This window comes from Rhinatrema bivittatum, chromosome 4, assembly GCF_901001135.1.
Source record: "Rhinatrema bivittatum chromosome 4, aRhiBiv1.1, whole genome shotgun sequence".
NCBI classification, from domain to species: domain Eukaryota; kingdom Metazoa; phylum Chordata; class Amphibia; order Gymnophiona; family Rhinatrematidae; genus Rhinatrema; species Rhinatrema bivittatum.
Window position 1 is genome coordinate 419,825,088 of NC_042618.1, and position 17,142 is coordinate 419,842,229.

General features: G+C 40.2%; 1 protein-coding gene across 3 annotated transcripts in view; it reads left to right on the forward strand.

Annotated features, from left to right (window-relative positions):
• Nucleotides 1-17,142, forward strand: part of CHCHD6 (coiled-coil-helix-coiled-coil-helix domain containing 6) — a 453,605-nt gene that overhangs the window by 368,075 nt on the left and 68,388 nt on the right. Inside the window, exon 8 of one of the 3 annotated variants that reach the window (XM_029601325.1) lies at nt 8,466-8,527. The exons of the other annotated variants lie outside the window; for them this stretch is intronic. Coding sequence (XP_029457185.1) covers nt 8,466-8,519 — 54 coding nt within the window. The 3' untranslated portion in view covers nt 8,520-8,527. Of the gene's footprint in view, nt 1-8,465; nt 8,528-17,142 lie in introns of those variants that run through there. 3 annotated transcript variants of the gene reach the window in all.

A 17,142-nucleotide genomic window follows, 5' to 3' on the forward strand; every position in this document is an offset into this window, starting at 1 on the left:
TGGGATTTATTTTATTTATTTATTTAAAAACTTTTCTATACCGTCGCTAAGTCATGTACCATCGCATAGAAATGATAGGAGGCGATGTCCTTTCGTGGATTACAAACTGGTTAAAAGACAGGAACAGAGAGTAGAATTAAATGGTCAATTTTCTCAGTGGAAAAGGGTAAACAGTGGAGAGCCTCAGGGATCTGTACTTGGACCGGTGCTTTTCAATATATATATATTAATGATCTGGAAAGGAATACGATGAGTGAAGTTATCAAATTTGCGGATGATACAAAATTATTCAGAGTAGTTAAATCACAAGCGGATTGTGATACATTACAGGAAGACCTTGCAAGACTGGAAGATTGGACATCCAAATGGCAGATGAATTTTAATGTGGACAAGTGCAAGGTGTTGCATATAGGGAAAAATAACCCTTGCTGTAGTTAAACGATGTTGGGTTCCATATTAGGAGCTACCACCCAGGAAAAAGATCTAGGCATCATAGTGGATAATACTTTAAAATTGTCAGCTCAGTGTGCTGCAGCAGTCAAAAAAGAAAACAGAATGTTAGGAATTATTAGGAAGGGAATGGTTAATAAAACGGAAAATGTCATAATGCCTCTATATCGCTCCATGGTGAAGACTGCACCTGGAATACTGTGTACAATTCTGGTCGCCGCAACTCAAAAAAGATATAGTTGAGATGGAGAAGGTACAAAGAAGGGCAACCAAAATGATAAAGGGGATGGAACAGCTCCCCTATGAGGAAAGGCTGAAGAGGTTAGGGCTGTTCAGCTTGGAGAAGAGACGGCTGAGGGGGGATATGATAGAGGTCTTTAAGATCATGAGAGGTCTTGAACGAGTAGATGTGAATCGGTTATTTACACTTTCGAATAATAGAAGGACTAGGGGGCATTCCATGAAGTTAGCAAGTAGCACATTTAAGACTAATCGGAGAAAATTCTTTTTCACTCAACGCACAATAAAGCTCTGGAATTTGTTGCCAGAGTATGTGGTTAGTGCAGTTAGGGTAGCTGGGTTCAAAAAAGGTTTGGATAAGTTCTTGGAGAAGTCCATTAACGGCTGTTAATCAAATTTACTTAGGGAATAGCCACTGCTATTAATTGCATTAGTGGCATGGGATCTTCTTAGTGTTTGGGTAATTGCCAGGTTCTTGTGGCCTGGTTTGGCCTCTGTTGGAAACAGGATGCTGGGCTTGATGGACCCTTGGTCTGACCCAGCATGGCAATTTCTTATGTTCTTATGATTAATGTATGTTAGAGCAACAGTCTTTGTCCCCTAAATTCCAAACACAACTTAGAAGGTGCTTAGACATTATTTTGTAGCGGAGGCATGGATCTTAGAGGCAGTTACAGAAACTTCACCTTGAAATATCCTGGCACCGCTGACTTTTTTCTGAACATTACCCCAGAACTGTGTCTGTGCATGGAGGAATGACTTGATAATAATGAAAGAGTTCAGCCTTGTATCATTGAGCCTGACATGCAAAGCAAACTCATTTCCAAGAAAGCTACATGCCTGATTTAAGCCTAACATGAAACAGACTGGCACTTCTCTCCCCCAAGAAGTCAGAAAGAAGAAGATGAGAAAATTGTCAGTATCTATTAGAGCAAATGTTGTCTGTAAGTACTAGTTGGGAATTTCTTCTTTTGTGATTACAGAGATGGTCCTTCATGTGTCTGAAAATCACCAAGAATAAAACATTCATTAAAGGACTTCACAGAGGTGTATGTCTGAACACCTCAAACTTCTACATTTGTTTTCCATAAACTCTCCCATCCTGCATTGCTATCTTCTGCTTCTAGCCACTCTATCTCTTGAATTTGCCTTTTATTTTAAACAGAGGAACTGGAGGGTTTTGTTGCTGAGTTATATTGCTTAGTTAGATTTGGGTTTTGGCTGTTAATAATGCTGCAGTGTTGAGCACAGTATATCTTCAGTAAGTACCTTTACCGATAAGGATCTGTTGCACACTACATATTTAGAACATGAATACATTCTATTTTCCATATTCCCAAGCCTGGATTTAAATTTGTATGAACTGTGTAATCAAGCTGCCAATTTAAAGGGACACCAAGATCACTAGAAGAGCAGCCAACGAATGACATTTGCACACCTTCCTATTCTCAGTTTGTATCATTAGTTATCCATTTTCTTAGTTTTCTACATAAGTCTATTAAAAAATGTTGAATTTGGCAAAAGTTTAATCTTAAGAACAGTGGCACCAGGTGTCAGATCTTGAACCTTAGCTAAGGGAGAAGCCTTGACAATTGGCATTACTGCTCACAAGTTTCAAATGTATTAATTCAATCTTTTAATGTGCATTTCCTACAAATAAGGAAAAGTACTTATTAGTATTGCCATATCTGTCCATCTATCCATATTCACAAGCCAGCAGTTATCAAAGCTGCTCCCCATGAACGAAGTGTGGTGAAATTTATTAGGAAAGATTCATGCTAAGATTCTAGCTCTCTGCCAATTTTAATCAGAATCTATAAATAGAGAGCGGCCCTGAACATTAGGAGAGCTTGTGTGGCAGGAAGCTGTGACGTAGATCACAGGCAGGAAGCTGTCATGGTTTGTTTCTTTGTTTGCTCAATCATGTGAAAACTAGAGAAGAGATGTCCTCTTCTTGGACTTAGAAATTTGGGGTTCCCCAAGGGTCTGTATTCTCTTATTTTGTTCAATATCTATATGAAACCCTTGGGAGAACTAATTAGGACAACGGGTCTGAAATTATGCTGATGACTTGCAATTATAGTGTGAGCTAGGATCAATATATTTATAAATGATCTGGAAAGGCATACGACTGTGAGGTGATCAAATTTGCAGATGATACAAAATTATTCAGAGTAGCTAAATCACAAGCAGATTGTGATAAATTGCAGGAGGACCTTCTGTGACTGGAAAATTGGGCATCCAAATGGCAGATGAAATTTAATATGGATAAGTGCAAGATGATGCATATAGGGAAAAGTAATCCATGCTGTAGTTACACAATGTTAGGTTCTATATTAGGAGCTACCACCCAGGAAAGAGATCTAGGCCTCACAGTGGATAATACTTTGAAATCGTTGGTTCAGTGTGCTGCAGCAGTCAAAAAAAGCAAACAATGTTAGGAATTATTAGGAAGGGAATGATGAATAAAACAGAGGATGTCATATTGCCTCTATCGCTCCATGGTGAGACTGCACAAGTTGAATACTGTGTACAATTCTGGTCGCCACATCTCAGGAAAGATATAGTTGCGATGTAGAAGGGCGACCAAAATGATAAAGGGGATGGAACTGCTCCCCTATGAGGAAAGACTAAAGAGGTTAGGGCTGTTCAGCTTGGAGAAGAGACAGCTGAGGGGGGGGGCGCGGGGATATAATAAAGAAACATAGAAATGACAGCAGAAGAAGACCAACAGGCCCATCCAGTCTGCCCAGCAAGTTCTCTCACTTATTTTCCCATACCTTTCTGTTACCCCGACCGCTGAGTTCAGGGCCCTTATTGGTAACTTTTATTCCAATTTCCTTCCACCCCTGCCATTGATGCAGACAGCAGATATGGAGCTGCTTCAAAGTGAAGTATAAGTCTTAATGTTTGAGGGTAGTAAACTTCGTAGCGAGAATTTACCCCGATATATACTCCTACTGCTCAGATCAATGCCTTGTTAGATGTTGTCTGGATGTAAATTCTCTTTTCCTCATTCCCCTCCTGCCGCTGAAGCAGAGAGCCATGCTGGATATGCATTCAAGGTGAAGTATCAGGCTTGATTGGTTTAGGGTAGTAACCGCCTCAACAAGCAAGCTATTCCCACGTTTATTTGTTTAACCATACTGTGCAATTCAGTCCGTGTTGGTTGTTGTCTGAATCCTATTTCTTCATTCTTTAAAATCATGAGAGGTCTAGAATGGGTAAATGTGAATCGGTTATTTACTCTTTCGGATAATAGAAGGACTAGCCGGCACTCCATGAAGTTAGCATGTAGCACATTTTAAACTAATTGGAGAAAATTCTTTTTCACTCAACGCACAATTAAACTCTGGAATTTGTGGCCAGGGGATGTGGTTAGTGCAGTTAGTGTGGCTGGGTTTAAAAAAAAGATTTTGATAAGTTCTTGGAAGAGAAGTCCATTACCTGCTATTAATCAAGTTGTCTTAGAAAATAACCACTGCTATTGCTAGAATCAGTAGTATGGGATAGGCTTAGTTTTTGGGTACTTGCCAGGTACTTGTAGCCTGGATTAGCCACTGTTGGAAACAGGATGCTGGGCTTGATAGACCCTTGGTCTGACCCAGTATGGCATGTTCTTATGTTCTTATGTTCTAATCCAGTTTCAGGTAATTGAAAAATTACAGACGTGCCTGAATTTGACCATTGGCTGGAAATTGGTAAAAAAAAAACCAACCCAGAATATTACTAAATCTTCAGTACCTTTCTCTGCCACATGTTTACTGATAGAAGGGGCTGTGTTACCCGTAAAATCAGAAGTTGAAGACCTTGGAATCATTTTAGTTTCTGATCTTACCTCAAACAGCCATATTGTGACTGTTGTATGTTCATGTTTGTCAATGCATAAGACCTTTAACCTGCGCCCCCAGCTTTTTAAAGATAATTTTGCAATGCTCTGATGGGATTAGCAGGGGTTTAGTATAGTTGGGGAGTCCCCAACTGTGATTTCTACAGTCTAGGAGACTAATTCATCATCCTGCAGCCCCGGGGTTTGCTTCCTTATACCCATTTCGTCTTCTAACTTCGTTGGAATGTCTTGAGAGAAGCCATAGGGTAAATGGGAGTAGTCTTACTGTATAGCTTCAAGGAAAGGTATATGATCCTTTCCCTGCTTTTGGTCAGATTCCTGGCCTAGATACTTCCCTTTCACCTGGCTTATCCTACTGGAGAAGTGCCTAGATTAGATTTATTTATTTTTATTTAAGAGTTTTTATATACCGTCATTAAGTAATTCACCATCATAACGGTTTACAGATGGGCACCTATAACAAAGTAAAATATAGTTCATAAATAACATGGGTGGTGCCAGTAGAATTCGGTAACATATAAGAGTTTATATCAAGAGACATTGATTGTGGTTGGGTGTTTAATAGAGATTCATCTTGCTGGTTGACTACAGTTAAAAATAAGTTGAAACTAATTCCATTGAGCTTCATTCGCAGTTTACTACCATGCTCAGGGTCTTGGCATGGAGCTCCCATTGGAGTGGTAGCCCTTTCTTACCTCAGCGCTCTTGTTCCCATCCCTTCTGACCTGGGAAGTTAGATCTGCCATAGGACCCTGATTAATCTTGTCTCTTCTTCTTCCAAGCAAGAACTTGGGTGGTACTTCCAAGCAAGCCTGGTGTTTCTGTCGGCCAAACATAGGGCATAGTTATGCATAAACAATGTATCTGTTCTTCAGATGCTAGTGAACTGCAGTTTTCTTTCTGCGGTGCTCTTTAGCCTCAGATTGTCTTTTGGTTGTCATGTGACACCAAAGAAAACCATGCGATCTTGATCAAATAATTTTTTTCTCTTGGTTGGTAATTCGTGTCTTTTCCTGTACCCAGGAGGACCTAGACCTACTGCTTATCAAGGTTGTCTGTACGGAAGCTCTGACTATTAGTTTTTGTGCAGTGAAATGGGCTTCTCACCCCAAGTTTACATCACACCCCTGCCTTAGGCATCTATGCTGCGTATTGGGGTTTTTGTCTCTTGTCTGTCCTATGGGTCTCTTCAAGTTGTAGAACCCAACTCTTTTCCCTTCTAGAGTCCATTATGGGTTGGTTGCCTCACAAACAAAAGGGGGGAAGGTGGTACCATCCACATGATGGCAAATCCTTACTTTTTATAGTTTTGTGCAGCCTATAGCTTGGGATTCCTCCATGTGCTTACCTGTAACAGGTGTTCTCCAAGGACAGCAGGATGTCAGTCCTCAGAATACCCTCCCACCTCCCCTGGGAGTTGGTTTTTCCATGTATTAGCTATATCATGATCTGAGGGGCTCTGCCTAGGGGGCAGAGAGGTGACTACAACTGCACATGCTCAGTAGAGCATGCTGAAAACTCCAGAATCTTTGAATTAAAAGTTCCGTGTCAGGCTCCATCAGATGATGTCACCCATGTGTGAGGACTGACATCCTGCTGCCCTCTGAGAACACCTGTTACAGGTAAGCAACTTTGCTTTTTGCATTTTCACTTTTGTTCAGTTTTAAAATTTGCAGCTTTTATGGACCAAACAATGCCAGGCAGTTTTCACTTGTCTTCCATAGATTGAGCTTCTGGAAATCTTGTAAAACCTGGTTATTCATTGCTGCTTTTAGCTGATTAAGATAATTATGGCCTATTGATGTCTGCCTTTTAAAAAAAAAAATTAGTTGATTTTGTGTGTATTTTACTATGTGTTTATGTGGGTCACTAATGAGTTAATGCATATTATTGATTGTATTTTATGTTATATGTTTTCCACCCAGAGTCTTTGTTGTAGGGCAGATTTATAAATGTGAGTAATAATTAAATGACTAACGGAGTCTCTCCCAATGAAGTCCCTAACTCTTGAGTATTGCCATGAGGAAAGGTGTATTCTAGTCGCAGGGCGATAGCTGTGCTCTGATAGCTCCCTGACTGCCTGCACTGTGTACAACTAGCAGCTCAGGAAGCTGTTAATAAACATAGATTTTTGGCAATTAGTGACCAGATTGTACCAGGACACGCAAACGCTTCTTGAGATCTTTAACCCAAGCCACTTGCATAATATCTGCTTCCTGTGTAACACTGATGAATCATTCCTGCCAATAAAGATACTCTTGAGCTGAGCCCTGCGGTGGGAAGGGCAGTGCAAACTTGGGTAATCCGTTGCGGATTATGTTTATTGATTGGTAGAGTGCGGCTGTGGGAGGAGAGACTCCCATTGTGCTTTCTCAGATTCTCTGTAAATTATCAATTGCAACTTTTTAAGTGCTACAGCTCATGGGAAATAGATTTGTTGGGGGAGAGGGACTTAGAAAAGAAAAAGGAATTTTTTTTTGTCTTCATTCATGCCAATAGAGAAGATGCAGCTTCCAGGGGTTATATGGTAAAGTACTGGTTTTAGAAGAACTTGGGTTTTCATAGTTTCCACCTTTTAGCAGCTGGTATCTTTGTGACTACAGACCTTCATCCAGAAGAGTCAAAGGCAGAACGAATGCTCAAAAGTAAAGAGCAACTAGTGAATTTTCCTAAAGTTCAGGTCATTCCCACAGCTCTGTCCAGTCCTAACAAAGTACTAGCCATCTACTTCAATGTGGTTGCATGTAAACTTTAAACTCAAAACAGCTTAGAGTATATACATTCCATTATGCAGTCCTGTTTAATTAGAGAATTAGTATAAACAAATCCCAATGCATACAGTAAGTTGATAGTCTGAGAAGATGTCATCAAATTAAGTCCCCCAACACTGGACCGTGTTTCGCAGAGCTGCATCAGGAGGGATAAAGGCAGATTCAAAGGATTTCAATTATGTTCTGTAAATGAAACAAAAATAAGATGATAATAATAAACAAAATACAATACACAATACAAAGCCACAGAAGGCGAACCTGTGTTTATTACCTGCCGATACAGTCCTGTACTTGGTAGGTATGCTGACCTCCATTTAGCCTGCATTATTTATTCCAACTTACCCTGTTTATTTTCTCTTGTAAAATGCTATTTTATGAGGATGTTGAGCACTCATATAAATTTAATCCTTTTGGATTAAGCTAACTCTCTTACTTTTCCCACTTCTTTAGAAGCCCCTCTATTCCCGTATTTAGTAGTTTCTCTGCTCTTGCGGTAAATCTGTCCTTACACTTAATAAGGTTAACTTTCCTGCTGATTTCTCTATAATTAGCAGTCCATAACATTTCCATACCACCAGCAACAGCAGCCTTTCTTATCATAGTATCTGTTTTTCTCACTCTCCACGTCCTCCCCTACAGGATGTCTTTGCGAGCCTGTGCTTGTTTCATGTTTTCTATTGAATGATTACCGGTTTGGTGTGGTTGGGTAGTGAGACCACAATTGAATTGTTCCTCCGCAGCTTGATCCATCTCTGGACGCTAAGTACTGTGTGCACGGGTTTGTATTACATCCCCTTTAAAACATGTTTTTCTTTCTCTCCTGTATATATATTTTCTTTCTCTTACATTTTTCTTTCTTCTTTTTCTGTTATTCTCTTATACATTTTTTTTTCAGATACTTATTTTGAATTTGTTACCGTTTGTTAACACAGTTCAGTGCTAGGTACATTCTCGTTATTTTTAGTTCTGACTCATTTTCATCACACCCTTTAGTTTATCTGCCCAGCTTGAATGTTGGATGATAAATTTTGGGGGGAAGATATTATTTTATGGAGATATTCTTTATTTATAACTCAAAATTTTTTAACAAATTTTTTTCAACATTGTATAACAATCGTTTTTATCTTTGTGTTTAATTGTTTTTTTATTTGCAGGGATCTGCTTTCTTACAATTGATTGCTATCTATTTTTGCTTTATTTTCCTCTGAAACCAGGGTAGGTATATCCTATGTATGCCTCTTGCTGTATGCCTTCTGTGGCTTTGTATTGTATTTTGTTTCTTATTAATATTTTGGTTTCATTTAGAGAATATAATTGAAATCCTTTGAAACTGCCTTTGTCCCTCCCAATGCGGCTCTGCAAAACACGGTCCCGTGTTGGGAGACTTAATTTGATAACATCTACTTACTGTATACATTGGGATTTGTTTATACTAACTCTCTAATTAGACAGGACTGCATAATGGAATGTATATACTCTACATTTTGAGTTTAATGTTTACATGCAACCACATCAAGAGTACACGCAGCACACAATATATCTTTTGAGTTTCCTTATTTGTGAGATTTCTGTGCACCGATCCACTTTATTTTTTGTGGTATTCTACTTTTAACCCCACCTATTTCATTCTGCCCCTCTTCTCTGATGCTTTTATGTCACACAAACTCATGCAGCCGGACAAGGAGATCATCACATGCCCTGGGATAAATCCAAAACATTCAAAATACACGGGTAACATAGTTTAATTAAAAATCATTTTATATCTTACAATAAACCAGAATGATTGAAACTCTTTCCAGCTGCATTAAACGTTGATTTCTCAAGTGATACTGCACTGCCTGCAGAAAAAGTGTCATTTTGGAAACCTGGGGAAAATTAAGTGACTTTGTGGAGTGCACCAGATGAAACAAACAAGTTAGCCTGAGGCAGCGTTTCCTATGAGATGGTTTGGTTCTTGGTTCAAGTTCTTATACCTTGGAGTGACTATAGCTGAAGTAGCACTTACATCCATAGGGAGAGGGTGGAACCATCCATGCCAGTGACATCTACTGTTTGCATGAGGGTAGTATGAGGAGTATCTTTAATAAAAGCTGTACGCTGTTCTCCCCGCCATGTGGTCACGGAACATACAGGGGGAGAAGTCAGAGTAGGGAAAAATAATGGAGGATGCAACGGATGATGCTCTTAGAACCTTAAAGCGACAAACTGCACAGAAAAGGAAATAGCATATCTTTTAATATCATTACAGTAGATAAAATATACTTGTCATAGCAACATATTAGATGATGGCAGATAATGACCAATTGGCTACACTGTGGTTTTCTACCATTTTTGTAGATGAGCATATCGTGTTGGCATGTTTATATATAATATATATTATTGTTATGCCTGTTGGTTGCAGACGGCTGTAACCTCTCATGCTCACCTCTTTTTTACCGGTTCCGTCAAGTATGGGAAGAATGGCGGTCTCTGCTAATCCACGCCGACCTCTCTGGCGTTCCCGGGACAGCGTGGGTGCTGCTGACCACCATCTTGGACTCGGAATTACTTAGGTGCACGCGTGCAAGGGCCTCTTTTTGAACACGTCATGGCGAGAACATCGGGGGCGTCCTCTCCTGATGACGTCAACCTGGTAGTGTATTTAATCCGACCGGCTCTTACCTTCTTCGAGTTAGCAAGGAGTTCCGTCTTGCTGAATCCACCTCATTCAAGGACTTCCTGTTCCTGACTTTGGTCTTGGCATCTAACGCTCTGAGTACCTGCTCCTTGGGGGCTCCCCTGCGTTCCCGGCTATCCGCTCCTGGGAGGGCCTACTTGCCTGACTGCTACTAGACCTGCTTCTCAGGTCTCTCTCTCTCTCTCTCCAGGAACCATCTATTATGCTTACCTCTACTGACTTCTACTATACGAACTATATTGATGATTTCACGCAGTGTACTCCAAGCCTCGGTACGCTATCGCCTTTCTTCAGTAGAAGCTATTCAGCTTTCCTGCACTGCAGAGTATTGACACACCAACTATGGGAGCCACTTCCGGGTTCCAGCATCTCTACCAGTTCTTCAGCATCTACTGTACAGACATCCTCAGCATACCCCGCTCCGCAGGCCACTACCGGATCTGTATTCCTGAGGTGCCTACACTCATCAGAGGGGATCCCCAGCGTACCCTCCTCCATGGGTCACTACCATATGTTCTCATCTATGGCCTCGCTCTGGGTATTTCCCTTTGCTCAGGGCTGTACTACTACATCTCCAACTCTGTGGAAATTACTTTTTCCTTCCTTCATAATAAAGTCTCTACTTCTGTGTCCCACGCCACTGAGTCTACGCCTGCTGACGGCGAGGCTCACAGGGCTCCTCCCTGTGGGCGGAGACACCTCTCATCTCAGCCCAGGGTTCACATTCTTACAAAAACATAATTATTTAATATTGGATCTAGGGAGGAGGAATAGCCTAGTTGTTAGAGCAGTGGGCTAAGAACCAGGAGACCAGGGTTTGAGTCCCGCTGTCGCTCCTTGTGTCCTTGGGCAAGTCGCTTTACCCTCCATTGCCTCAGGTACAAACTTAGATTGTAAGCCCTCTGGGGATAGGGAAATACCTACAGTACCTGAATGTAAACCGATGTGATATCTCAGATCGAATGTCGGTATATAAAAAATAATAAAATAAAATAAATAAATAAAATAAAAATGATATGATTTGTGGGTACCTAAAATGGTATATCTTGTCAGAGAACCCTAAAATAAGATAACACCACAAATGATTTGAAAGATGCTTAATATTGCTTAATTTTGCAAGCTTTATTATACAATGGCAAAGAATATCAAAACTATTCAAAAAATAAAATTGGCACAATAACACACACACACATACATAATTATCAATTGCCCTAGTCAATCATTTCTCATTCACACCACTTCTAGGCTTAAATTTGTTGATCGCCTGTCACAAAATAGGTCTAGGCGATTCACAGTAAAAAAACATACACAATATAGTTTGATGACATACATTACAAATAATAGACATACCATTACACTTCATCAGGGGAATGGTAGTAAAGACATTTGTCAATATGTAGCAACATTATTCATATTCATTGACCAAATGAATCCATCAATAGATATTTGGGGCAAACCATGAACATATTGAAGGAAAGGCTATCTTCTATCCGCAACTCATTGATTGTTTAGAACACGCTATAAGCATGTTGAAGCAGGAAATCTTTTAGTGAACGTCTAAATTTTTTCAGATTATCTTGTATTCGTAGTTCAAATGGAAGTAGATTCTACAAAGCTGGAGCAGCTACGGAGAACGATGTTTCTCTAGTAGAGGAAAGGTGCGCAAGATATAGATATCGACATAAAACATTGTCAAAATACATACAAATTGCTTGTAATGAAACAATGACACACTTGCAATAGAGGTGGACTAGGGCAATTGATAAATGTGTGTGTTATTGTGCCAATTCTATTTTTTGAATTATTTGATGATGAATAGTTTTGATATTCTTTGCCATTGTATAATGAATATATACAATAATAAAGCTTGCAATATTAAGCATGTATAGTATATAGCAGTGGTTCTCAACCTTTTTTCTGTCGGGACACACCTGACAGATGGTTCTCACATACATGACACACTGAACACATGACCATCATAGGGCTAAATGTAAAAGTACAATTTGCATCCACAGGAACCCCCCTGACCCACAATTATGGATGTAAAGCAGAATTATGACATTCCCCTTACAACTCACCTTACAAAAAATATATTCTGGTTCTAGTGTCATCTCAGTAACAGCAACCCAAACTCCAACTACCAGGCTCAATAGCCCTACTTATGAAAAGACAGCAGTTTATCACTAATTCATGTCCTCTTGAGAAAATTCAAAAAATAAGACTGATACAGTAAATACCTCACCTCGGTCACATACACAGAACCGACCTAACATACTCCCAGGATCTGCAGTAATGCACATAAACTAATCCACACACAGTTACACTTGTATTATGGAATGCACTCAAAAAGTATCAACCCTACCTATGAAAAGGCAACACTACAAATATTAAATCAGGCTATAAACACAAATACACCTCCTATTAGGAAAACAGAACTAGCCAAGCAGCTATAGATCCCAACACAGAAATAATTGTATAACTATACTAATAAGCAGAATAAATGTTTCACAACAACTATGAACAGAATAATATCCAACAATTAAAAACTCATAAAAACTATTTAAAATTCTCCAAACACCAATAAAATATTTCAAAACAGCAAACACATCACATAATATTCAGTAATTAAAATGGCAATTAAGAAAAATAAACTTAAAAAGCCACCTTTATTAACCCCCTCCAGCAGCTCTCCTACTCCTCTTCCATGCAGGCCAGTAGCACACACCAGAAGCAGTAGTGGCTGAAGCTCTGTACTCATGATCCTCTTCCTTAGTGCCCATGACCAGTCTCTCTGTCTCTCTCACACACACACATACCAGTTACACCCCCATGACCAGTTTCTGTTTTCACACACCAATCATCTTCCAAACAGTCTTTCTCTTATACACACACACACACCTTCCTGAACAGTCTCTCTCTCTCATGCATACACACACACACACAGGCTTCCCACTCCCATGTTCTGTCTTACATATACAGGCTTCTCACTCCCATGCTGTGTCTCACACACACCCATATTTCTCACTCCTATGCTAGCTGTCTCCACATGCACAGGCTTCTCATTCCCACAATCACTTTCTCTCTCATACACACACACACACTCCAGTCATCTCCCTGACCAGTCACTTCCAATGTCTCTCCTATATACACACATCATCTCTCTGACCAGTTTCTCTCAATCACACACATGCTCTCTCTCACACACTTTACATAGATGATCTCAATCAAATGCTCTCACTTACACACACAGGCTCTCAGTCACAGTTATACATGCACACTCTCAATCACACACAAATTCTCTCACAGACAGGCTGGCTGTCTCTCTCACTTCCTGCCCCCCCCCCCCCAGCACAAATGGTAGCTGCAGCAGCCTCCTTCTCTAGCCCCCGCAGACCAAGAAAGAAGAATCCCATCGGCCACGGGAGGCTAATTCTGCTGTCTCCTGTGCCGATTTCTGGCTGCTTCTGATTTGCTTTGGGCTCACGCTACTGCTCGGGGCTGCCACTGCTACTTTTTCGTGCAGCATGGCTCTTTCTTCTTCATCTCTTCCTGTTCTGGGCCAGGGTGCGGGAAGAAGAAAAGGCCCAGCCGCAGTTGCCAGCCTCCACTAACACTGCTGCCGTTTCCATCCGGGCTTGATCGTGCTGATAGCCCGGGCGGCAACAGCAGCAGTGGAAGATAACCTGCCTCTCGTTCGGTGAAGGAAAAAGGGGGAAGAGCAGCGGGAGACCGGGAGCACGTGACACACCTGCCGCTGCTTGGCGACACACTGGTGTGTCGCAAAACACCGGTTGAGAAGCGCTGGTATATAGTATACATATATATAGTTGCAAAAACAAGATACTGGCAAAAAAGGCTATTAAGAATCCTTAATAATAACCAGACATTTCATAGCATTCTCACAGTGTGATAACGAGTTGGTACAACCTGTAAATGCTAAAAATAAATGAAATAAAAGAAAATATGTCTCTGCACTGATTATATATGATCCAAACTCTCAATGATATAAACATTGTTTATAGACCTTCACAAAAAAAAGCATGTCAGAAAATATTTCTTCAAGACGCCTGCATTGATGAAATTATTTATGAATCTGAAAATAAATATTAACACAAAACACCATTTAACCTCATCGAGGCTCAAACTCATGATTCTTATACACAAAGATACAAATTGTAAAATTTAAAGGATAGAGTCACTCGCACAGGCATTACATCAGCCTTCTTTCATTATGACGTTTTCAAAAACTGCCATAAAAAAAGATGTTTCTCTGCCCACTGCCCTGATTATATATACTCCAAACTTGCAAAAGATGTAAACTTTACTTACAGAACTTCAATAAAGAGGGTTTATCAGAGAATATTACAGTTGTGTGCATAAGTTTACATACACTTGGCAGAATTTGTAAGATGATAGCATTTTAGAAAACATGACCTTTTTATTATTTTACTTATTGCTATGGTTTGTTTAATGATTATGCTATTCTGTGATGCATAATCGTTTAATTTGAAACACTTGAAAAAATAACAGACATGTTTTGTCTGATCACTCATGTTGTCTTGAAATGCTACACAACTTACAAATTCTGCCAGGGGTATGTAAACCTATGAGCACAACTGTATTTCTTCAAGGCTACTGTACTAATGACATTTATGAATCTGAAAATAAATATTAGTTCAACATACCATTTAGCCTAAGCGAAGCTCAAACTCATGGTTCTTATACACTTCAGAAAACAGGAAATTAGGGGATAGCAGCATTCTCACCAGCATTACCTCAGCCTTCTTGCATTATGACGACTCTTTCAACACTGACAGTGAGACAGCTAGTCAGGAGACCCCTGGGTTATTTAAATCCTATTGTAAAACCAGCTGGGACAGGATGAAACCACGCTCAAGTATCGAAAAAAAGGCTGGATAATACTGACATAGGCGAAGGCAAGCCATACGTCAGGGCATCATAGAAAAGCCTTTCATTTGATCACGGAATTCAGTCCTTCAGGGAACATTTTGTGCCAAGAGTAAATTAAAAAAAATTGCTCTTTACAATGTAATAGTGAAGAAATATTACCACCCCTCGGGCATGTTAATTGCTGTATAAGAAAAAAAAAAAACCCAAACAAGCAATTCCCTCAGTTTGGGTAACAAAACCCAAGCATTAATACACAGCCAAGGCATTCTATAAAATAAATACATATAGATCAAACCCCGAAGCTAATACCTGAACTCCCAATTAGCCCCTCAGGCAAATCGGCTCCCCCCAGTATATCCAAAAAACCTTTCATATTTATCATACATAGACTGATTATATTTTAACAAGAAAGTCAACTTTTTGATTAGTTCAATATCATAGATTTGTTTATACCATATATCCATAGAAGGATCGGATTTCCATAACAAACATTAGCTCAAACCTCTTTCTACAAATAGAAATTTATGAGCAACCCTCCCCCAATCAGTGTCTTCCAGGGATAGCTGAAGGTCTCTATTCCACAAAGTGACACATGCAAGGTGGGGGATCTTTATGCAGGATATGTTCAAGAATGGCTTTATAAAACTGTGATATACATCTCCTGGGAACCACATCCTGTATGAAAACATTTTCCAACTGTGTCAACGGAGTAGGTTCCCAGCCCTCAGCAACATGATGCTGCAAAGCATCTAGCAATCTAATATAGTGGGCCTCGGGTGACTCCTGGACTTCGTACTCTTCATGTAGGTCCGAGAAGGACTGATAAGTAACACTTTCTTCCTCTAAAGCTGCTCTACGTACTTCAGCCCCATCCGCTATCATTCTGCAGCATCCCTATTAGAAGTATGAACAAAGAGTAGGGGATTACACCAGTCCCGTAGCTAGACCCAAGCCTTTACTCTCAATTCTCCAGATCTTCAGTGTGTGGGCAATGAGAAGACTGGCCCTGCCAGCACTTTGGGTCTGTGGAGAGGGCTGTTTGTGAAATATCTCAGCCCTGTCTGCCAGTTTCTGCTCCAGCGAGTACCAAGTAATATGGGTCTCTCTATGCAGCCATTGCATTACTTCTTGTAACCTACTGCCAAATAGTAGGCTGCAAATTAAGTAATTCCATATCACTCTTCTATTTGGGCTTCCACAGAGAATGAAGTTTAATGCATGGGCGTTTTATTATGCCAAATGAATTTAGAAAGTATATGATTAATAAGGGTGAAAACATCTATCAGATAAATAGCAAGGAACGTGGTGGAACACATAAGTCGCAGCAAAATGTTCATTTTTAGTATGGCTATGCTACCTGCCCAGGAAATAAAATGGTCATCCCATTCCCACAGGGCCTCTGTATTTTATGTACCACTGATGCCAAATTGAGACTGTAAAGGTCAGCAGGATTCTTTGCAGTGTAAATGCACAAGTAGTTAATACAATCTTTAGCTGTCTTAAAGTGTGAAAAACAGGAGGGAATGTCCGATCCAGATTCCACCCCTATAGGAAAGACCATGGCCTTATGAAAATTAACTTTATATCCAGATAGCCTACCATACTCTGCCAGCACCAAAAGAAGTCTGGGGCCTGAAGCCCTAGGATTCGAAAAAAACAAAACAAAACAAATATCGTCAGCATATAAAAAAAATAACATGTTCAACTCCCTCCGTTCTAAACCCATCCACCAGGAGACAGTCTCTAATTTTTTGAACTAGTACTTGAATTGCCAAGTTAAATAGCAGAGGGGAGAGAGCAATCCTGGTGGTGCCACTTGCAATTGGAAACCAGGTAGATCTGCAATCATTAGTAAGCACTTGGGCACTAGACACATTGTACAGAGCCAGGACCCAGGAGCAGAAAGGGGCTGAAATACCAAATTTTCCCAGGACAGAGAAGAGAAAAGGCCATCTGATCCTGTCAAAGGCCTTTTCTGCATCCAAGGCCACCACTAACCCTCAGATCCTCTCCTTTTTGGCCAAAGAAATAATATCAAACAACTGACGAGTATTAACAGTGGATAAATGACCCTTAACAAAGCTGGTTTCATTAAGTCCAGTCAAGTACTCCAATACCATTTTGAGTCAGAGCTGCAGTACCTTTGCCAAAATTTTTGCATCCGCATTCAAAAGATGTCAGGTGGTAGGACCCTGGCTCAAGTGGATCTCTGCCCTTTTTGTGTATCAACACAATAGTAGCCT